Below are 22,641 nucleotides of genomic sequence, written 5' to 3' on the forward strand. Positions count from 1 at the left end.
AAAGCAGATATGAGCCTAAGAGCCAGGGAGACGTTGAGGTGGTGTCAGAGGGATGGATGCTGATGAAGTGAAGCGGCTGTCTTTCCAACAGTCAAAAGCAAGTGTTGGAGTCGGGCCTCAGGGCTACAATATTTCTGGGGAGAAATTGGCTTTATTTCTAAGACAAAAATGCCTATCGCTTCAGCATCCGAGCCTCTGGGGATTAAGGGGTTTGTGACAGACAACACTGGAACTGTTTCTTGACTTGATTTATTGACTTGTCTGTTTCTATTCTGTCACTAATCTGATGGACAAGGAAAGCCGGGACATGAAAGGATTTCTGCGTGTTTGCGCTCTCTGCCATCAGGGCCGGGTCGACCTGCTCAGAGTGGGTGAGCTCAGGGGTGGGAGGCGTTTGTGCAAGGGCTGTTTGCCTGTGAGGAGGGCGTGTGTGGAAGCCACTTGGGAGAAGTGGGTGCCTCTGGGGAGCTGATTGTGATGTGAGATGTCCGCCTGGAGTGGGTTAGAGTATGTGCAGTGAAAGCGGCTGGATGGGAGGAGGTAGGTGGGGCTCCCATAGCAGCACGCAGAAACCCGGTAGTTACAGACTGGTCCTACCGAGCACCCCCCTTCTCGGCCTTCCCGCTGCCTGCCCCCAACCCCAGCTTTTCCTCCTAGGATAATATTCCCCAGTTGGGAGGCCTTGGGGAGGGGCAGAAGGCGCCGGAGGGCCAGGAATCCAGGAGTCTAAGGACGCCCCTCTCGGGGTCGCGCTAGGTGGGAGGTGGGGGGGGGGGGCGGGGCGGGGAACAGACGTGGGCAGGTGAGCCCCTGCAGGGACAGGCGTGGAGACAAGTGGAGGATTTATCCTCAGTCCATCCTCAGGAGTCGGATGCCCTGCCCTGGGGTCGCCACTTCGCGTCTTCGGGGAGCACACAGGCTGGAAGCCCGTCCCCCTCCTCTCCGTGGGGCGGGGTGGGAGGTAGACCCCTTTAGGTAGCGGAACCCCGCCTCTCCCTTGTTACCGACGAGCCCCGCCCCCTCTCGCCGCCCGGCGGAGCTCCGCCCCCTCCCCGCCCCCCGCCCGGCCACCACTCTCCCCTAGCTCAGTCTGGCCGGCCCCATGTTACTGAGCGGAGCTCCTCCGGCCGGCTCCGGCCCGGGGCCGCGGGCGCAGGGGAGCGCGGGGGGCGGCCCGGCAGGATCGCGCCGCGGCGCCGGGGGTGCAGGAGCGGGCCCAGGAGGGGGCGGCAGCGGCGGAGTGGCCAAGTGGCTCCGGGAGCATCTGGGCTTCCGCGGGGGGGGCGGCGGCGGCGGCGGCGGCGGAGGTGGGGGCAAGCCGGCGCCCCCTGAGCCGGACTACCGGCCCCCCGCACCTTCCCCGGCGGCGCCCCCCGCACCTCCCCCGGACATTTTGGCTGCCTACCGGCTGCAGAAGGAGCGTGACTTCGAAGACCCCTACTCCGGGGGGCCGTCCGGCACCGCTGCCCTAGCCACCCCCGCCGCCCCCGGCCCCACGCCGCCCCCGCGCCACGGCTCGCCCCCCCACCGCCTTATTCGGGTCGAGACCCCTGGCCCCCCAGCTCCTCCGCCTGAGGAACGAATCTCTGGACACCCCGCCAGCAGCGACAGGGTGAGTGCCACGCCGGGCAGGGGGCGGCCAGAAGGAGAGGTGGTCGGAGGTCTGAGGCTTACGAGAGGGACAAAGGTGGCCTGACCGGGGCCGGGCCCCTCAGTGTCACGGTTCCTGGAGGACACGATCTTAGTCTGTGACCCCGGGGCTCGGAGGCTTCATCCACCTTTGTTCAGATTCTCGACCTTCTAATTTGGGACGTGCGCCCCAAACTCCGCTGCTTTCCCTTATTATCGCCCCGGAACTAGTGACCCTCCCCCTCCCAGATTCTGCTCTCCTCATCTCAGCCCCCGGAGCCTAATCAGGGAGCCTTTTTCTAACGGGATTTGAGCCCCGCTTCTCCCCAGTTTATGGCCTTTCAACCCTCCGGGAGCAGCAGCTCACTGCCCTTTGATCTCTGACCCCTCCCCCTGACCCCCCACCCACCCACCCAGGGCAGAGTGAGCACAAAGCTCCTTCCCACCTTCTGTTAGCATCTTTGCAGGTGCTAAAGCGCCAGGAAGGAGGTGAAGGCTGGTTTTCTCCCGGACACAGCAAGAGCTGGCTTTTGCCTTAACCCGTGGTGCTGGAGACGAGTGGTCTGTTGAGCAGGGTAGACTGTTGTTCTTAGCAAGCCAGAACCAGCAGTATGCATCTCTTCACCAAGGATGCTGACCACTGAGGTACAGGCAGGGCCACTCCTGCTCTCCTTCCCTATTTCCTCAGGTACGGGGACAGTCGGGCTTTCCTGGTGGCTCAGTGGTAAAGAATCCATCTACTAATGCAGGAGGCGCAAGTTTGATCCCTGGGTGGGGAACATCCCCTGGAGAAGGAAATGGCAATCTACTCCAGTATTCTTGCCTGGGAAATCCCATGGACAGAGGAGCCTGGTGGGCTGCAGTCCATGGGGTCATAGTCAGACACGACTTAGCAGCTAAACAACATCATGGGGACAGTCAGTGCTCAGAACCTGTTGCCCAGAAGGGACTAAGTAAGCAACTGAGCCTACTCCTGCTCTCTTCTTGGCCTCGTCCTCCTGGTGTCCATTCTAAGGATGGCTAGAGCTTTCATGGATCTTTAAGCTTAGGGTTCTCACCATTCTCAGGAACATGCATTGTGGCTCAAAGCCCTAGGTAGAGCCCAACCCCAGTGTGGCCTGAGAGCTGAAAGCTATCCTCAGGCCCCCTGTGGCCCTAAATTCTAGGAAGGTGACTCTGTGGGTGGCCCTGGCTCTGTTGTCCCTCTTCACTGACCTCTGGGAGCTTGTTCTGGGGCTTACTCCCCTCTCCTCAGCAGAGAACACTGTTTCTGATTGGAGAGCAAAGTTACTGTCTGAATCCAATGGCTCCAGTATTGAGGTTTTCAGCTGAAAGTGTGATGCTGTTCTGCCCAATTTCCTGGGTAAGAGAGATGTGTCGGGGTCAGAGAGAAGCCTCAGGAATGTGAGTTATTTTTCCCGGAGTTCCTGCCATGGGGCACGACTGCCCATGCTGCCCATTCTGCAGACCCTTCGCCTGCAGAAGGCAGCTGTGCTGTCCCCACGTGTCCTTAGGTTCCTCTTCTTCCTAATTTTCCCTGTCGATGGTGGTGGTGGCAGCATTGGCTTTGTTCTTACTATTGACCAGTTAGTCTCCTCCTCCCTGACCATTGCCTATGGGCATGTGGGCCTGGACTGTCCCTGGCCCTCTTCCTCTCTGCATCCTCTTGGAATGGCATAACAGGCTGCCCACCAAGCCATGGGCTCCTCCAGGACGAGGACCATGTCCTCATATTATGTCTCACAAGTGCCTGACACAGAATTTGGGATAAAGAGGGGTGGGGCATAAATAAGTCCTGAGTGGTGACTGTCCATTGCCATAGTGACCTGAGGGTGAGCATTTCCCCTAACTAAAGCTCCTCGTGTCCATATTCTCACAGAGACCCCAAGAAGGGGCTGTGCCCACACAACCATGTGGAAACCCACAGCCTCTTCTCACCGAGGGCATCCATCCTTCCCCTAGTCGGCTCTGTGATCTGTGGGCTGTTCAGACCTTGTGGGCTAAGTGGTGTCTCACTCCTTTGTCAGTTGTGGGGACAGAAATGAAATGGAGCACTCAGTGGTTTAGTGAATGTGTGAGAAAGACCCAGGAAGCTATCTGAGCTGGCCCCAGGGCAGGGATGCTGACCTGGGGGTGCCCCCCCTCCCCGCGCTTTTCAGAGAGAGCAGCTCCACTCCCTCAGGAACAGAGTTTGGATCTTCTTAGGAAGAGCCCTGACTGCACACCTGAGCCCCTTACCCTAAACCCAGGTGTCGGCCCATGCTTGCAGAGCTTGCACAGAGTTGTGGCTTCTAGATAGTGAGCCAGCCTGGCCCCCTGAACCCCTGCTCAGCCAGTGTTTCTCTTCCGCGTGGCTGCTTTCTCCTTAGTCTCTGTTTCCCACCCTCCCCTTACCCCTGTAGGTCCCCTTGGCTTGTTGCTTTTGAGTTACTTCCTGAGGTGCGACGAAGCTGGGCCCCAGGTTTTGCCTTGGGCTGGCTCATTTCTCTCCTGCAGCCCAGCAGCTGGTGCTGGGTGGGTCAGAACCCTCTGAGAGAGGCTGGATCATGAGGTTTGATGAAATGGGTGGAAATGCTTCTGTGATGAGCCAGAGAGACTGAAGAGGAATGAGCCCAGTGGATGTGGGGGCAGGAGAGAATAGGCCTTCAGACAGGACCCTGAGAGGCCTGGGGGCTCAAGACCATTAGCCTTCTCCCCATGCAGGGCTCTGGCTGCTGGCCCACCCTAAGACCCATGGCTGCAGTTGGCAGGGGTGTGCAGGTGGCCATCTGGGCAGGCCTGGCAGGGCAGGTGTGGGAGCAGCAAGAGCCGCACCCTGCACCAGGCAGGCGGGGCCTCACCATCTGGCTGCAGGAAGGCTCCCTCTTGGTGCTGGGCCCTGTCTGGCCATCAGGCTGGGCTCTGGCAGAGGGGCTAGAGAGGTATACCTTCCCTTGCTTTGCTCCCTTTTCTCAGACTTTCAACAGGAAAAACCTGATCTAATTAGCAAAGGGGGCTGGGGATGGGAGAGGGGCCCTGATTAGATGAGGCTTTGAGTTGCCTCTGACCATCTGCACAGTGTGTCCTTTGCCTCCATCGTGCCAATATACATGTGAGAGAGACGGACAGAGATAGAGAATGAGTGAGTGTGAGAGCAAAACAGAGAGAGGTGATGTGAGCAATAAGACAGGCACCTTGTGTGAACTGAAACTAAAGTTCTTGTTCCTAGCTCAAAGAGGGGCCTCTAGGGTTCACGAACCTCCAGAAATAGTGTGCAGATATTTGGGTGAGCATTTTTCTGCGAAAAGGCTCACAGCTCTTGGATTCTCATTGGTGTTCACAGGGCCCAAAGTATTAAGAACTTTGAAAAATAGATGCTATACCTCATAGATGGTTTTCATGTGGACTTCGATCCTCCAGGCCCAATTTGGAAATGAGTGGACAGACAGGCAGGAGGAAGGAAGTGAAGGATACATTCCGGGTGCCAGAAGATGAACAAGCTATGCCTGCCCTGGGGTTAGGAGGGCAGGTAGGGGCCCTCCCTTGGCCGGTGTTTATGGAGTGTTTGAGTATCATTAAATGACACTGGCCCAAGCACTGCCTGGGAGGCTGAGGTTTGCCTTTTTTGGGTTTGTTTGCTTTAATTTTCCTTCTTATGACTTGCACAGAATCTGGAGGTCTGATCTGTTTATCTTACACCTGTCCTCATGTCCCCAGTGATGGAGGAAAAGAGAAGGGTCCGGGTCAAGGGATCTCTGTGGACAATAGACCTCTGAACCCGCTGCGGCCCAGGCTGGTCATCTGTGCTGCTGTCGGTCCCCCTGCCATTGGTGCGTCGAGGAGGGCCGAGGCCCGCGGTAACTGTGGGATGGTGTGGCAGGCCTGTCCACTCTCTTCACTACCGCCTCCTCACGCTGCGACACTCCCTCCTTTGGAAGACACCTGTGGCTTGTTGGCCAGTGACTCAGTGACACCACAGACCTGGTGCTTTCCCTTTGGGAGCCAGGAACAGGCAGGAGCCTGTGACCGGAATGGGAGCAGCTGGCTGGGGTCCCGGGCTTGGAGGGGTACCTGGAGCCAACACCAGCTGCCCTGGAGAACCAGTGTGGTATGATAGGAGAGCGGAGAAGGGGCCCAGACGCTGCATACAGTGAGCCTGTCATGCTTCCAGAGCCTGGGGCCCAGCGGTGTAGCTTCCTAGTGCTTCAAGGCGCTTCTCTCTTTTGGAGCTTGTTTTTTGTGTGTGTCTCTGTGAGCTCCTGAAGGATCCCGAAGTTTGTTCTTTTCGTATCTAACGATGTAATCATGGACGTTTACTGAGCCTCTACCTCGTATCTAGCACTGTTTGAAGCAGCTCACGTATATTAAGACAGTTGATCCTCACAACAACCCTATAAGGACAAGTCTGGTCTGTTATTATTCCAGCATTACAAATAGGGAGACCAGGAATGTTGAGTCACGCTCACTTGGTTTCACAGCTAGTTAGGAAAGCTCAAGTTCCCACTGGGGCAGCCTAATTCCAGACTGACTGCCAGCATCTTGCATGGGACCTTTGCACCTGCCTCAAGGAACCCTGAGAAGAGAGAGGAAGTGTCACTAAGCAGTTGCTAATGAACAAGGGGAAGGAGACTCTTAAAGAAGGAATGAGGATTGCATTCTATGCTGAGTTCACAATTTCCTGAATGCTGAAGGCCAGCACTTGCCCCTGAATCCCAAAGTGGTCTCAGACAGACCTTTGTCTTACAAAGGTTAGTAGCAAGGGTTAGTTAGTACGTGTCTGTGATATTTGAATGTTTTACTGGCATGGCATTGCTTTGTGGTTAGAAAAGGATAATAACAAATTTGCTTCATGTGAGGGCATTTCCCTGGCAGATAATATTAGGAAGGGCATTCTGGTAAGTGGGAACAGAAAGTGCAAAAAGTTTGATCTTTAGGAAGGTAAATATCAGTAGTACACCATTTCCAAAACTGACAGATTTTCAGTGGTAAAAGGATTTCATGGTTAAAATAGTTTGGAGAAATGCTGAATTAGACAAAATTAGTTTATTCTTTTGACTGTAGGACTTCTCATAGCCTTTAACATGCTAAGGTGTATTTTACATCTACAAGTAGAGGAGGGAAGATGCTACATTTCCCAATTCTTCTGGAAAATCTATGGCAAGGCACTGAGAGTCAGGAGACCTGGGTCTCTGACTTTCTTGTCTCCACTGCTGCAAACTGTGCTCCTTGGACAAGCCTGGACTCTGGGGCCCCAATGCCTGTGTACAAGAGATTATCATCAGGGCTAAGACTGATGGAGCACTGGACTCCATGCCAGCCTCTGGGCCAAAGATGTTTTGTATTCATTGTCCTTTACCCAATCCTGTGAGACAGATACTAATACCATCCCCATTCCACAGATGAAAAGACCAGAGGCTTCCAGACATTAAATGTAAATGAAAGAAATAGAGGAAAGGGACAGTGGTAGACTTTGGAGACATTACACAGCCCAAATCCTGTGACATATGTTCCCCCTTGCTCCCCTGGCCTTAAGAACCCCGTGGATTGGCTCAGGAACTCCTAGCAGGGTCCAGCTGCAGAGTGGGAGGGTGGAACCAGATGGTGGGCCTGCCAGCTCCCTCAGGAGAGGCCTGGGCAGGAAGGAAAAGCAGAGCCAGACAGCTACTTTGGGAGGGACACTGCCCAAGTGAACAGGCCCAAGAGCAGGGTGTTAGAGCCACCCTGCCAGATGGCAGGAGGGGAAGGAGACCTGGTTGGCAGGGGGCCTTCTGGGCAGCAGCTACTCATCTGTTAGTTTGGAAATATTTCAGCATTTCAGCAGCATTCCAACTACCAGAGGGTTTGCCTAAATATCAGCCCTGTTTTAGGTGCCTTCCCTGTCCGTTCCTTCCCTCTGTCCATGAGCCAAAAGCTTTGATCCCCATCAAATATCCATTCTCCTGACTGGCTGCTCCCACAGCAGCCCCTACTGGTCAGTCAGTTAGGATGAATGGGGGACTGAGACTTGGTGTCTCTCCAAAAGATGGAGTCTGGGGAGCAGGAGGCCTTTTGAGCATCCAGAATGTGCACTGAGCAGTTACTGTGTACCAGGCCGATACCATATACCACAGTGAGCACATCAGAGTCGGGTTCAGTTCAGTCCAGTCACTCAGTCGTGTCCAACTCTTTGCGACCCCATGAATCGCAGCACGCCAGGCCTCCCTGTCCATCACCAACTCCCGGAGTTCACTCAGATTCATGTCCATCGAGTCAGTGATGCCACCCAGCCATCTCATCTTCTGTCGTCCCCTTCTCCTCCTGCCCCCAATCCCTCCCAGCATCAAAGTCTTTTCCAATGAGTCAACTCTTTGCTTGAGGTGGCCAAAGTACTGGAGTTTCAGTTTTAGCATCATTCCTTCCAAAGAAATCCCAGGGCTGATCTCCTTCAGAATGGACTGGTTGGATCTCCTTGCAGTCCAAGGGACTCTCAAGAGTCTTCTCCAACACCACAGTTCAAAAGCATCAGTTCTTCGGCACTCAGCTTTCTCCACAGCCCAACTCTCGCATCCATACATGACTACTGGAAAAACAATAGCCTTGACTAAACAGACTAATCAGAGTCGGGTAGAGGGCCCATAGAGTAAGTCGTGGTGGAGCAAAGGTGTCAGAAGCTGGCAGAGGCAGCTTTTCCGCACCTGAATGGTTTGCCTCCTCACATGACCTGGAAGCCACTGGGAAAGCAGGTCTGGTCTCTGGTGGGGGTCCCCCATGTCCAGGGCAGGTGCTTGTCCTGCCAACCTCCCAGCAGGCATCTCTGCTGCTGTTCCTGATCCCGGCCCTGTGGGTGGCTTTTCTGGGCACCTCCGCCTAGGGTGAGGGCCGGCACTTCCTGGAGCAGGTGTAGAGCCAGGAATGGAACAGAGGAGCCATTGAGCTGCCTGCAAAGCTGCCACCTGGGTGCCCGTGGGCCCTGCGGGCTGGTGCTGTGGAGGCCCACGCCAGCCTGGGAGGGGTCACAGCACCTGGCCCAGGCTCTGCTGGGAAGGGCCAGCCTGCAACTCTGACAGATCTTGGAAAGCCAGGGCATGGGGGGCTCCGTGGAGTTGGGGAAGAGGGGCCTGGGTTTGGGCCAGGTGCTTCTGCTCCCAGAGCAGCTTTTGGGGACTCATACCTTCTGTCTGACTCCTCACCCAGATTCCTGCTTCCTCTTCTGAATGAACAAGGAAAAGTGCTTCCTTTGTCCTTTCTTCCTTCCTGTTTATATGAACTGTTTCAACACATAATTACTGAGCTCTTTAGACATTGGGAATTTAGCAGTAAACATGATTCCTGCCCTCAGGAAGTTCACAGTCAGCAAGAAGACAGATGAGAGGACAAGTCTGTACTAGACAATGTGATGATAGCCCAGCAAAGAGCCCCTAACCAGACCTGGGGGGAGACTGACTGGAAGGCTTTCTAAAGAGAAATAAGCTGATCCAGGTAATTGGCAAGCCGTAGAGATAAAAAAGAGATTATAGAGCTTTCAGGACTTCCCTGGTGGCTCAGATGTTAAAGTGTCTGCCTGGAATGCAGGAGACCAGGGTTCCATCCCTGGGTCGGGAAGATCCCCTGGAGAAGGAAATGGCAACCCACTCCAGTACTCTTGCCTGGAGAATCCCATGGAGGGAGGAGCCTGGTAGGCTACAGTCCATGGGGTCACAAAGAGTCGGACAGGACTGAGCGACTTCACTCACTCACTTCACTATAGAGCTTTCAGGTAAGGAAGTGACCTGAAACTTCAGGGAGGGAGAGAGAACCCATAGAGGGAAGTGGAATCTTTACATTTCTTTAACTTTGGACTTTTATTTTTGGTACTGGAGAGCCATTGCAAGGTTTGTTGATTCACTTACTGTTGAGTAGCTGCCACGTGTGAACATGAGGCTAGGTGCCAGCTCGGGTGGGTACCCAGTGGGCTGGCCTCAGAGCCCCTTGGTTGAGTGGGTGGGACTGTGGGTGCCTATTGGCCTGGGATGAAGCAGCTTGGGGTGGGAGTGGATGTCTTTTCTCAACTTGTTGGAGGAAGGAGGACTAGGAGTAGAGGCTCTGAGGGGAGCTAGGCAGTGAAATAGAAGAAACACTTGTTTTTTGGCCACACCATGTGCTTTGCAGGATCTTAGCTCCCCAACAAGAGATCAAACTTGTGCCCCCTGCATTGGAAGCGCAGAGTCTTAAACACTGGACCACCAGGGGAGTCCCTAGAAGAAACATTTTTCTAGTGCCTACTGTGGACCAGGCGCTTATTGGAGCTGGAGAGAAAAATGACAAAGAGCTCAGGTTACAGGATGAGCTGGTGGAAGTGATAGGATGATCTGAGATGTGGGCCTTAAGGGCATGCAGAGATACAATGGAGATAAAGGAGCTGGGGGTCTTGACTGGAACGAGGTGAAACAAGTGGGAGCTGAAGAACTGAAGGATGAGAGTTCAGCTAGGAGCTGTTGGGATGCATGTCAGAGACCCCTGGAGGGGCCCGTGGGAGTGCTGCTGCTGCTGCTAAGTCGCTTCAGTCGTGTCCGACTCTGTGTGACCCCTTAGAGGCAGGAACCTGTGGAAAGGGGTGTTTGAAGTGGGAAGTTTTCTTTCTTCATTCCGCCTTGCTAGGGGTCTCAGGTCCTATTACCCAGGCCAGGGTGGTCATCCCCACAGCCCCCCTGCCCAGCCGACTCCCAGAGTTCTGATCTGTACCAGAAGGAAAGTCTAGAAGAATGGGGGAGAGGCAGGAGCAGCCCCTCCCCTAGGCCGCAGGCCTCACAGCTACCTTTTGTCAATGCCTGGCATCCCAGTGTGCAGTGCTCCCCCGGGGCAGGGTGTGCAGTGCTCCCCCGGGGCTGTTGTCACAGGGCCGACTGGGCTCTGTGTCTGCCTCAGCGGATCCCCCCGCCCCAGCCTGTGCCCAGCTTGGAGAAAGGCTCTATTGTCCTCAATGAGCCCCACCCCAGCACCTTAAGCTCTTCCACAGGGTGTGTGGTTTGCAGTTCACTCTGCCTTGACTGGAGGCAGGAACAGAGGGGTGGCCATGAGCCGCTTGTGTGAGAGAAAGGGGGCAGCCTAAGTATGGAGGGCCAAGGCCAGGGCTGTCCTGTCCCTGCCCTCCAAGAGCCCAGAGGGGTTCCGCAAAGCCCAAATCATGGTTTTCTCAGGGCTGTCCTAAGGTGGTCTCTCTCCCAGGACAGCCAAGATGCCCATGGTAGCAGGTTGGCAGCATGATTTTGCACAAAGGGCACAGGTTCCAATCCTGGTTCCTCCGCTTACCTGAAACAGACTTGGGTGTGTTGTTCCCTACCTGTCCTGAGCCTCCATTTTCTAAAAATGGGGATAATAATTCCCAGATGGCATTGTGAAGGGTATTGTGAGGATAAACCAGCGAACTGTGACATAAAGTCAGTGCTCAGCCCTTCCTTCCTTGATGTTCAGCAAATATTTTCAGCATCTGGGAGTGCAATGGTAGACATGAACCAAGCTAATCTCCTCGTTGCCTGCGGTTCCCTGCTTATTCTTAGGACACTCCCAACACCTTTATAAGCAGGTCTCTGAATTAATTCCCTCTGTTAGGTCATCTGATCCTGCCTGGACTCTGAGGCAAACCTTAAGGCCCAGAGCCTTATCCCGGCCATCTTGCCTAGGGGATGGCCCAGAGGCACACAATTAAGAGAAAAGGAAGATGGCCCATTCTGTGGGCAGCCTAGTGGGGGACCCCGGAAAGGAAGAGCCAGAGCTTGTCCCCATCCAAGCTCCTGGTCAGCCAGGACTCTTGCTCCCATGGACAGAGCAACCGGGGAGAAGCAGAGCTGTCTCTCAGATGTCTGAAGCCTGCTCTCCTCACTCTCTTCCCACAGTTAGCAATTCTAGAAGACTATGCGGACCCTTTTGATGTTCAGGAGACTGGCGAAGGCCCAATAGGTGCTTCAGGAGCCCCAGAGAAGGTCCCTGAAAATGACGGCTACATGGAACCCTATGAGGCACAAAAGATGATGGCCGGTAAGTGATGGAGTTGGGGTTGGGAGCAGGGTGGGGGACACTCCCTGAGGCCTGAGTATTCGCAGAACAGGCTCTGGGACCCACAAGTGTAAGGACTGATTTCTTGGTCCCAAGAAAATAGGGAGAAAGCCTTTGCTGGGTCCTTAGGGAGGGTGGTGGCCATTGCCTTCAATATAGTCATTTTGGAGGAGCTGGGACTTACGGGGCCTAAGACCTAAGGCACTGGAGAAGGTCATACAACCAAAGGTCAGACAGTAGAAGCATTTGGGATAGTCAGGAAGGGCAGGCTAGTGGTATGGGCTGGGCTGGGGGTCACTGATCCCAAGAAGAGAATCACTAGCTTTAGGGAAGGTGATGGGGTTGAAATGATGGGGTGCTGAAGTGAGCACCTTTGTGGCAACTGGAAACACATAACTAGACATGCAGATGCAGCGCACAGGAGAAGTGGGTACATAGTTCAAGGAGTGAGGGCAGGGAGAAATGAATAAGATCTGGCCCTGGGGAACAGAGGTCGAGAAAGCATACAGGAAAAGGGACCAACAGGGGAGGATGTGGTGAATCAGTGTAAGCCAAGGCCCCAGGGCAGGATGAAAGGAAGGTTTGTTCAGGGGCAAATAATCTTAGTGCTAGGCATACAGCTAAGCCTAGCTAAGAGCTAAGAGGGGCAGTAAAGGATCGCAAAGGCTCGAATGAGGCATTTGAACTTGCTCCAAAGTGGGGAGGGGAGCCATTATGTATTCTTGAGCAAGAAAGAAACAGGATGAATATGGCATTTTAAGAGGATTACTGAGGCTTTGGTGTACAGAACAGGCTAGAAGAACTGGGCATCAGGAAGATGAGTTATTAGGCTATTGTGGAAATTGTTGAGGCTTTAAGAGACCAATAATTAACACCTCTTTCTTCCCCTCTGGGCTTGGAAATAACTGAGAAATAGGATTAAGGAAACAGACAGATGGAGATAGCAATGTCAGCTTTATTACTGATAAAGTTGATTGGAGAACATTACTTAGCTATGTCACTACAATGGGCTTCTTAGTACTTCACCACAGAATTAAACTTGCCTACTCAGGCTTGGGCAACACAGGACAGCTGTAGGCCCCTGCGTGGGGGCAGGAGGAGAAAGAACCAGAATGTTCTCTCTCTGTAAGCAGACAGATGTGGGAAAGAAAGGAAGCATCCACTGTCCAATCAGATAAGCTGCTCTCCCTCCCTGGGTGAGGTGGGTGAAGGGGCAGAGAGAAGTGGGGAGTGTTATTCCATGGAGACCATGAAACATGAGCCTGTAGAATGGAGGTTCACCCTAGCCGTAATCTAGGTGAGGAGACCTGGCCCTGTGGAATGGAGGTCAAGATAAAGTGTCAGAGGGAAAGGGGTCGTGGAGAGTTGAGAGCGGAGAGTCAGCAGGTGTTGGCACTGAACATGTGGGATTCAGAGCATGAAGAGGGGCCAGGACCAAGGAGAGCAGTGTAATTGCCAGCAATGGAGAAAACGAGAGGGTGGCTACTGTATTTAGATCAGGGGGGTGTGGATACCTGGGGAGGTCTAGGAGTGCCCTGGAATTGTATGAGAAAATTTGCACATTTTTCTTGGGGAGTAGCTCCATAATTTTTATCAAATTTTCATTGGGGTCAGTGATCCCTAAAAGAGGATCACAGAACAGACTAGAACTTTGGAAGAAAGCAGTGAAATTGACTCATCCAAGGGGACAGTTTCAAGGAGGAGGAGGTCAGCAGTGCCTGAACTACAAAGAAGGATTTTCTGACTGTGAGATGACAAAACTTGGGGCACAAAGAAATAAATGGATCTGGGTAGCAAATGGGAGGAAATGGACTCTGCCTCAGTTTCCGAAATGAGTAAGCCTCAGCAACCGACTCCTTGCTGGCCATTACAGGACCTCTTTTCAGTCTTTCCCTTTGGTGCTTCTCTGCCCCTGCCTCTGTGGGGTCCCATGCTATTGGAACCCCAGGGATGTTTTGAGGGGCCTCTGGTCTCCTCGCAGAGTCAGCAGCCTCCCCTCTGAAGTCTTGTAGCTGGAGGGTGCTGCCTGCCAGGGGAGCTAAGCCAGGCAGCCAGGACTGCTCACACCTCCCCTCCTGCCTTGCCCTGGCAGAGATCCGGGGCTCCAAGGAGACAGCAGCTCAGCCCCTGCCTCTGTATGACACACCCTATGAGCCAGAGGAGGAGGGGGCCACCCCAGAGGGTGAGGGGGCCCCCTGGCCCCGTGAGTCCCGCCTGCCAGAGGATGATGAGAGGCCCCCCGAGGAGTATGACCAGCCCTGGGAGTGGAAGAAGGAGCGGATTTCCAAAGCCTTTGCAGGTGAGTCCTGGGTGGAGAGAGCAGCTCTGCTGGGGCCTCGGAGCAGCTTTCCAGGTTCAGGGGAATGGGAGGACTGGGTCCTGGGGATGGAAGTGATGAGTTGGGCACTGTGAATATGAACTGTTTGCAGTGTCGGGGGATGACTTCCTGCATCACCACCTCTCAGGCCCCCATCTTTTAGGAGGCAGGATAGACCTAAAAGTAAAGAAATTCCAAACAAAATGCTCAAACGTGTGGCCTGTGTTAAAGACTTACATTTAACAAAACAAAACACAGAGTTTGTGCGTGGGTGATGCAAGAGCCTGGATCCTTGATTCAATGAGAACATCAAGGACTTAGTGCCGGTAGACCTCATTCCTGCTTCTGTGTCCTCCTCAACCCTCCCTGGGCAAGGGGCTCATCCTGGAGCTGCACTCGGCTCTCTGCTCTGTCCCCCCAACCCTGGCAGTCAGACTGAGAAACCACAGCTTTCTCATTAGTTTCCTGTAAAGCATGCACCACTGAGGATGGGCCATTTATCTCCAGGAGTCTCCTTGGAGAATCAATACTGTTTGGATTGCTTAATGGGAAAATCTATGCTCGTCATTAGGAAACCTCGTTAGCAGTCCTGCAGCCGCCAGTGGCATGGCTCTGCTAATTGTCAAGGCTCAGGATTGAGAGTGTGGGGGGTAAATTTCAATAAAACATCTGCCCCCGTGTCTGAGCTTTCCTGACACCCTGCGGCCAGACTGTCTGGGTCTTGCTGCCCATGAGTTCCCAGGCTTCAGGTGAAAGGGAGAAGAGAGGCAAGGTGGGAGGTGCCAAGAGGCTGTGGGGGTGCCTGGGTATGGTGCTGGGTGGTGTGGACAGCCCTTCGTCCCACTTTTCCTTCCTGCCCAGTCCCTTTGGGCCCTGGAGGCTCGAGAGACGTCTAAAGGGACCTGTGGGGCTGGCAAGAGCAAGGCCCTGTATTCTGCTGTTGTCACTGGAGCCTCCCACTGGAGCGGTCAGTGTGGCTCCATCCAGTCCCCTGAGAGTCCTCTTCTTCCCCCAGAAGCCGCCCCTGCCTCTGCTCCCTTTCCTTTCCAGGCTGTCCTATGTCCTGGCTCTGGTTTCGGTGTCTCAATCTCTGCCTCTCTCTGTCTCTGTCTCTGTCTGTCTCTCTTCTCCCGGCTGCTCCTGGCTCCAGTTGACATTAAGGTCATCAAAGACCTACCTTGGCCTCCGCCCGTGGGACAGCTGGACAGCAGCCCCTCCCTGCCCACCGGGGACAGGGACATCTCCGGTCCAGCCTCCCCCGTCCCCGAGCCCAGCCAGGAGGATGGCAGCGGTGGGTCCCGTGGGGGCTTCTGGCAGAGGGCCAGCCCGTAGGCCCTGTGGGATTGGGTGGGAGGAGCTGAGAGGTGGGGTGGAGTTCAGAGAGCGCAGGAAGAATGCCTCTGGCCCTGGAGGGAGAGGAAAGGGACAAAGGACACAGTCCTCCCTCCCCAAAGTCCTGAGAGGGGCCCCTTCCAGATATCTTTCCCACCAAGTCAGGTAAATCCACTCTTCTAAATTCACCTTTTGGGGCACAGCTCTGCCTGACTGGATCCTTCAGCAGCACAAATAACCCTGAGGCTAGGTGATACTAGCACAGGAAGGACCTGACTCCTTAAAGGAGAGATCTGATTTTGCACCTGGTGACTGGAGGCCTTGAAAGTGCTACTCAGGAGGAAAAGAGCCCAAATGGGGAGAAAGAAGACACGGAACCCTTCATCTATGTTCAGTTTTATGCACAATGGGCAGCCAGGGGTGGGCTTGCGGCTGTGCATACACACACAGGCATGAGCACTTGTTTGTATATTCGTGCCTGTGTGTGAGTGGGCATTTTGTAAATACAGGCTGAGGGAGGGACTCTGTCACCTGTGCATGCTGGCTTTACCCGTGTGGGCCGCCGGCTTCAGCCTTCCCTGGGCAGGCTGCCCAGGGTCTTGGAAGGGCTCTGGGGTCTGGGAGGGCACTGCTGCCTCTGCTGGGCTTCTGTCGGGGGCAGGGGGTGGCGCGGGGGAGCCTGTGGGCAGCGACCTTGGGGGCCGGGGGCAGGCTGGTGGCTTTGGGCTTTTGGCAGGGTTAGCCTGTCAGGATGGCACCAAGGGAAATCAGATAATTGTTCTGGGATCGATAAGTCATTTCTACAGAATGGCTTGGCAGGGTGATTTGGAGAACCGTAATGAACTCTGAGGAGGAGAAAGAAACAATATTATCAGCGCTGAAGCCACCCTGAGGGGGATGGGATGAGGGAAGGCAGTCATCTCCTCCAGAGGGAGAGGCTTAAGTGGTTTCTCATGTCATTTCTCTCCCCTCTCCTGCCACAGAATGGGGACCAAAAGGCCCTGTGTGCACGAGAGAGCTGAGCCCCACCCCCACCGAGGAACAGACCCCGGATACTGTCCCTAGAGCTAGTCAGGCTCATGAGCAGGCCCCACCCTTGCAGAACATTCCTTTGTTCCCTTTTGGGTGGAAATGGGGATGGAGCATTGGGTAGTCTATAGGGCTCTACCTCTAGGGTCCTCAGAGTCTGTGACTGGTGTGTTCCCCACAGCCCAGTTTGAAGGATCTGAGAAGAGCTGTCTGTCACCTGGCCGGGAGGAGAAGGGGCGCCTCCCTCCCCGACTCTCTGCAGGGAACCCCAAATCAGCCAAGCCCCTAAGCGTGGAGCCCAGCAGCCCCCTGGGGGAGTGGACAGACCCAGCACTGCCTCTGGAAAACCAGGTGTGAGTGTCTGTGTCCATTTGGGGACCCTCTCCTCCCTTCCCTTCCTGGCACTGACTTGCCTGCAGGGAACACTAAGAATGGGTGGGCCTGGACAGCCAGGGACCCAGCAGCGATGCCCTCCTTTCTTCTCTTGTCCTCAGCTGGTATCACGGGGCCATCAGCCGAACAGATGCCGAGAACCTGCTCCGGCTGTGCAAAGAGGCCAGCTATCTGGTGCGCAACAGTGAGACTAGCAAGAACGACTTCTCCCTGTCCCTCAAGTGAGTGGGGCCTGCTGGCTGGGGGCTCTAGACAAGATGAGCCTGTCAGGATGAGTCCAAGGGGAAAGAGTGCAAGGACTACCGGCAGGACAGGAGGAGTCTCCATTCTCTCTCCTGTGCCCAGCCAGGCTGGAGAGAACTTCATCCCCTGTGAACACGTGCTGACTCTGGGCCAAGCCCGGGCACCTGAGGCTTGACTGAGGCTTAGCCTCTGCTCTCGAGTAGCTCGGAGTCCGTTGGGGAAAACAGTTAAGGTATTGAATCCAGCTTAGAAGTGTTCTGTCCCTTGCTAGCTCTGTGACCTGGAGACCCTTAACCTCTCTGGGCCTCAGGGGCAATAACGTATCTGCCTTATAGGGAAGGATTAAATGAAATAAGCACTTAGCATAGTGCTGAGTGCTTAATAAATTATCAGTGTCGTCATTATTAATGAAAGTCCAAGATGTTCTAGAAGTACAGGGGAAGAGATAGGAACTTTGCCTGTGGAACTCAACAGGGTGAGATGGAGGCTGTCCTTGGAAGAAAGTGGAGTGTTGGACACAGAGCTGTTCTTGTTCACTCTGAGGAGCTGGGCAGAAGGTCTGGGGGCTGGCGGCTGACAACTGAGCTTTAAAGGGTCCTGAAAGAGGCAGGGGACTCAGGGCACCTCCTCCTCCTCAGCCTTCCACTCTGGGCACAGGTATTTTACATAGACCAGCATCTGCCTCCCAGGTTCTACTGGCAGGGTGGCTAGTCTCCTTGGCGCACAGGAGTTCTGTCTAGTAGAACCCCACATGGCAGCCTGTCAGAGCGCTGTGTCCATTCACATCTCCTTACTGGGCCACCTATACCACTTCTTACCATATTTCCTAGGGAGCATTAGAGTACAGGTATACCCCACTTCAAATATCCAATATATGGAAATTTGGGAGTATTGAACACACACATTTGAGGATAATTATTCAACTTCACTAAAAGATAATGGGGAAAAATGCCAAACTAAAGTCAGATAACCTGAATTTCATTCTTGGTTTTTAGTAAAACTACCTGTGTGACCTTAGGCAAATCACTTAACCTCTCTGGACTTTCTACATTTGCAAAATATGTCCAATGGCTATCTCTTAGGTTTCTTCCAGCTTTTATGCTCAGGGGATCTGTAAGTTATGAAAACAAAGGGACATTCAGGAAAAATTCATTTGTCAAAAATTTGATCTACATAACTTCGGAAATGTGTATTGCTTTTAAAATCGTAGTCATGATTCCTAGAGCATCTGCTAGGTGCCAAGCAGCATATACACCATCTCCAAACCAACTGCGATCTGCAAGATCAATCTTTTTTTATAGAAAGAAAACAGATTCAAAGAGGTATGTGATTTGCTCAAGGCGAACAGCAAATAAAGTGCCCAAAGCGGGCTCTGAACCCCCCTCAGGCTGACCCCATGAACCTCACTGTTCCATTACACAGTTCCACCCCTGTCGAGGCTGGTATGGTCCAAAGCAAGGAGAGACATCGGGGTCTGGCTCCCAAACACAGCAGAGTCTGGAGTGAAGGAGGGGGCCGGCCTGGACACTGCTCCAGCCCAGGCTGATCTGGGCCTGCCAGCATCTGTCTGCCAGAGTCTCGTTTGCATATAAATGGCTTCTCTGAAATACAATTATAGTTTCTCTTGTCTCTGTAATGGAAGGGCTTTCACTGGTAATTAAACAGCTTCCTCCAAAAGCCTGCCAGCCCTCACGCTGTGGGCCAGCAAGTCCCACCGTGGTTCCCAGAGGGTCAGGCAAAGGCTCTGCTGTGTCCAAATGGATGCTTGGGACTTTGTCCCAGGAGGTCAGTTACCCACACGGAGGCAGAGCTCTCAGCTGCCACCTCAGTTCTTTGACAACTTGTTGCTCTTTTTGGCCAGACCTGTCCCTCAAGGAGAAGATAAAAGGACAGTTTTCAGGAGAGGTAATCCCCCCAAGTGCACTGTGGGGAGGGGGCTGTCCCCTAACAGTGAGAGCACAGGGCCCACCTGCTGCCCACAGCCGTGGGCTGGGCTTTGGGCACAGGAAGGACAGGGGAGGGTGACTACTCACTGCTTCTGCTCTCCATTGCCCCAGGGACTGTAACTTTTCTTAGGCCCTTTGCTCTATTCTCCTGCATGCTGTCAATTCAGCCTTATCTCACACCTGCAGATGAAAGATGGCCCCACACCCTGACACACACCCAGGCTTGAGGGCACTCCACCCTAAGCAAGAAGGGAAGGATGGATTTAAGGGCCTGTCTTTTTCTTCCCATCCCTTTTTTCTTTAGTTTCCCCATTCTCACTGCTTTCTCACTGTAGGCCTAGTGCAATCCGTCCAGGCAGAGCCTTCTTTGTATGCAGATGGGAAACAAGTGGTTTGCCAGCCTCAACTCAAGGGTGGGGCCTCATGAAGAGCAGCCCCCTTGCCAGCCCTGCCTCTCACCAGCTTCTGAGCCCTACCCTTGTCCCTCCAGGGGCTCAGACCAGCAGAAGCAAGTCCTCGGGCTTCAGGGCTCTTCCAAGGATTGTTTCTCTGTTGCTTGTGTGTGCATTTTAGAGCTGGGGCCTGGCCAAGCAGGCTGGTGGTAGTTTGAACAGACGTTCTTGCTGGGAGCTGGCCAGAGCTCAGCAGCATGGTCTTCGTCTTGTGGGCAGGGCTGGGCACTAATGCTGATTTCCTGGATTGTGGTGGGTAGATGGGAGAAGCAGTGGAGCATGTCATCTCTGAGGGAGGGAATGAAGAGGCAGCCTAGTGATGATGTCATCTCAGGCAGAAGAGCTGGATAGATGAGGAGGGGCTGGGAGATTGGCCCAAGGCCTGGTTAGCAGGAGGGTGAAGGGATGTCCTCAGGACCAGGCAGTTGGGTGTTCCCAGATTTGGAGGGATGTCCAGAGCAGCTCACCCCCTCCCCCAAATCATTGCAAGAGAGAATCCCAACCAAGATTCACTTGGTTGTCGCATCTGGCCACCCACTGTCCTGCCAAGGGTGTCTGTTACTGAGCCAACAGGATCTCCCCCTATACGGGTGTTCTCCCCCACAGCTCAGGGAGGGGGAGGATAAACTGGCCCTAGCTAGGGGCCAGGAGAGACTGGATCCCAGGGTTGGGGGGTGGTGCTGATAGCTTGTTTCCACCTGCACACACCCCGTACACTCACCACACACACATTCTTGGCACACCCAGTGCCCTCACCACAAAGTCAATGCTTGCTGCCGCCTACTCACAAAATCCCCTCCATCGCCTCCCGCCTGCCCTCCATCTCAGCGGCCTTGGAAGAACCATTGCCAGGGTGGGGGGTGGGGGGAGCGGGGGTGGGACGGGTGGGTGCAGGGACTGGAGAGGGCCCTGGCTCAGCAGGGTCTCCCCTCCTCTTCCCAGGAGCAGTCAGGGTTTCATGCATATGAAGCTGTCCCGGACCAAGGAACACAAGTTCGTGCTGGGCCAGAACAGCCCGCCCTTCAGCAGCGTCCCAGAGATCGTGCACCACTACGCCAGCCGCAAGCTGCCCATCAAGGGCGCGGAGCACATGTCCCTGCTCTACCCCGTGGCCATCCGGACTCTGTAGCGGTGAAGCCTGGGCCTTGTGCCAGATCTGGACCCAGCCCTGGGCAACCTCTCCCACCTTTCTTCCCCTCTTCCAGGAATCAGTGGGAGCTGTGATCTTCCTTAATTTATTCTAAAGGGGAAGGGCTACAGGGACCTTGGAATTAGAGGTGGTCGGGAGTTGAGGATTGAAGACTCCCTGGGGAGAAAGGATAGCCCCTGGAGGCAGGAGACTTCAGAATCACTGGTCTTCCGAGGGGTTTAAATCGACAGCTCCAGCCCCTTTCTTCCCCTCGGGCAGAGGTGGCGACCCCTTTCCCCGCCATCCTCTTCCCCCTGGGGTGGAAGGGTGAATGAGGGATGCAGCTGGACGCGGGCCAACGGGGCGCCCTGGCCATCTCTCCGCCTCCACTCCCAAACGACCGGCGGGGGTTCACCCAGAGTCTGGTGCAGCGCTTCGGGTAGACTGACCCCTGGGATGGAGACGGCATTGGGGGTGGGGAAGGAGGGGAAGGGCTCGGCCGCAGAGAACTTGTGCAGGCCCCGGGCCGCCCCGGCTCTGGGCCAGAGGCAATAAATAAACTCCGTCCTGCCAGGCACAGCCGCGTCCGCGCCTCCAGCGCCGCCGCCGCCCTCCGGGCCGACGGGGGAGGGAGCGGAGCGAGCACAGATTCTGTTTATAAATCAGCTCTGGAGCAGCAGGCACGGGGCGTCTGTGAAAAGCAGTTTCGAAGCATCAAGTTCCTTCCTTTGACGAGATGTCAAAACATCCCCCGGGGCCCCCACCTCCGCCCCGGCTCGCGTGGGGGGGCACCCGGATCCGGGCGGCTGCGCGGCGCCCCCTCCCCGCCGCCCGGACGAGCGCGGCTCCCTGAGAGCGCGTCTAATTTCCTGCCAACAGCCATTTGTCTGGGAGGAGGGGAGCCGCGGAGAGACAAAGAGGCAGCGCGCCAGGCGGGAGGGAGCGGGGCGGCCCTGCCACGCGGAAGCCGCGCGCCGGCGGAGGCGGGAAAGCTGGCGCGGCCGACCGCGTTTCCTTTCCAGAGGAAGCGAGGGCCTGCCGCGCCTCACCCGGCCCCGGGTCGCTGGGTCGGGTCCCGAGACCTGCAGGCGGCCGGTCCCGGGCGCGATTTCCGTCGCGGCTGCGGCGCCCGGCGGGGTCGTCCGCGCGCGCCGCCTGCTGGCCGCACCTCCACGAGCCGGGCCAAACCTTCCACGTCCTTGGTGGCCCCGCAGCGGCAACCCACCCCAGGATACCACTGGGCCGCCAGGCGGAGCTGCTGTCAAACCAAGCGCAGGCCCGCCCTCCCGCTCCCATGGGCCAGCTGGGCAGAAACTCCTGAGGACAGGCGGAAGTAACACCCTGGGGACGGCTGCCCTGAGGGGGCAGCCTGAGGTCCGCCCCCACCCCCACCCGCCACCGACACCTGCAGCTCCCAAGCGCGGTGTGAAGCAGGGGCATTTGGATTTTCTAACCCAGTGGTTGCATTTATCAAAACAGAGGATCTGTGATCAGACAAATTCAAGAATTCTGTGGGGACAGCGGAAAGGATGACTTGAAATTGAGTCCTGCTTCAGAAATTCTCTGAGAGGTTGCCCTATCCTGAAGTAGACTTGAGGGCATGCAGTCATTTTGCAGATTAGAAAACAGGCCCAAAGACGTTAGGTGATGAGCGCATATCTCCTCACTGCCATCTCACTCCATAGGAGATTCACGTGGGCACAGGTGCTCAACCCTTCCACTGCTCAGAGAAGAGCTGGGAGTAACTGAGGTCTTGGAGCAAGTCAGGTGACCTCTGGCTCCCTGCAGATTCCTGCAGTATCCTGCTACACTGCTTACCACTTTGTGCCCAGCCCACCTTCTCTAGAAGCCCCCACGTCTCCCCCTGTCCCTCCTGACCAGGCTCAGAAGCCCCACACCACCTGGCCCTGAGAGGCCTTCTGTCAGGAAAGGTGAGGCTGAGCAGGGAAAGGGGTCTCTAGCCGTGGCAGGTGGCCTTGTAGGGGTTCCTTTATTCAATGGGTGCTGGCAAGCTCAGAGACAATGTCTGAGCCAGCCATGGTGAACTAGCCACATGAGTGGCTCTTCTGCCAGTACCTACCCCATCCTGGAGCAGAATAAAGAAACCCTTATGGCAGAAAAGTGGTTTATTTATAAAAGAGACTATTAGAGCAGGAAGAGGGGAGGAGAGCAGAGGAGCAC

The 22,641-nt window shown here is 55.1% G+C and overlaps 1 protein-coding gene across 3 annotated transcripts; it reads left to right on the plus strand.

Annotated features, from left to right (window-relative positions):
• The first annotated feature begins 1,102 nt into the window (after nt 1-1,102).
• Nucleotides 1,103-21,002, plus strand: SHF (Src homology 2 domain containing F). 3 transcript variants are annotated; one of them, XM_052646476.1, is made up of 8 exons: nt 1,103-1,612; nt 11,460-11,601; nt 13,712-13,918; nt 15,087-15,227; nt 16,479-16,650; nt 16,792-16,911; nt 18,795-18,838; nt 20,274-20,426. In XM_052646476.1, the coding sequence occupies exons 1-8, from the start codon at nt 1,103-1,105 to the stop codon at nt 20,297-20,299; spliced, it is 1,362 nt and encodes a 453-aa protein (XP_052502436.1). In that variant the 3' UTR covers nt 20,300-20,426. The 3 variants fall into 3 exon arrangements, with proteins under 3 accessions (XP_052502436.1, XP_052502434.1, XP_052502435.1); XM_052646474.1 differs by lacking the exon at nt 18,795-18,838 and having other exon boundaries at nt 20,274-21,002; XM_052646475.1 differs by lacking the exons at nt 18,795-18,838; nt 20,274-20,426 and adding an exon at nt 18,356-18,545.
• The last annotated feature ends 1,639 nt before the right edge of the window (nt 21,003-22,641 follow it).

Source organism: Budorcas taxicolor, chromosome 10 (genome assembly GCF_023091745.1).
Source record: "Budorcas taxicolor isolate Tak-1 chromosome 10, Takin1.1, whole genome shotgun sequence".
Classification (NCBI taxonomy): domain Eukaryota; kingdom Metazoa; phylum Chordata; class Mammalia; order Artiodactyla; family Bovidae; genus Budorcas; species Budorcas taxicolor.

Bases quoted from the DNA above. Each gene is read 5' to 3' on its own strand.
- SHF (XM_052646474.1), top strand. From the start codon at position 1,103: ATGTTACTGAGCGGAGCTCCTCCGGCCGGCTCCGGCCCGGGGCCGCGG. The intron at 1,613-11,459 runs GTGAGTGCCACG...CTCTTCCCACAG, and splicing joins ACCCCGCCAGCAGCGACAGG to TTAGCAATTCTAGAAGACTA. The intron at 13,919-15,086 runs GTGAGTCCTGGG...TCCTGGCTCCAG, and splicing joins GATTTCCAAAGCCTTTGCAG to TTGACATTAAGGTCATCAAA.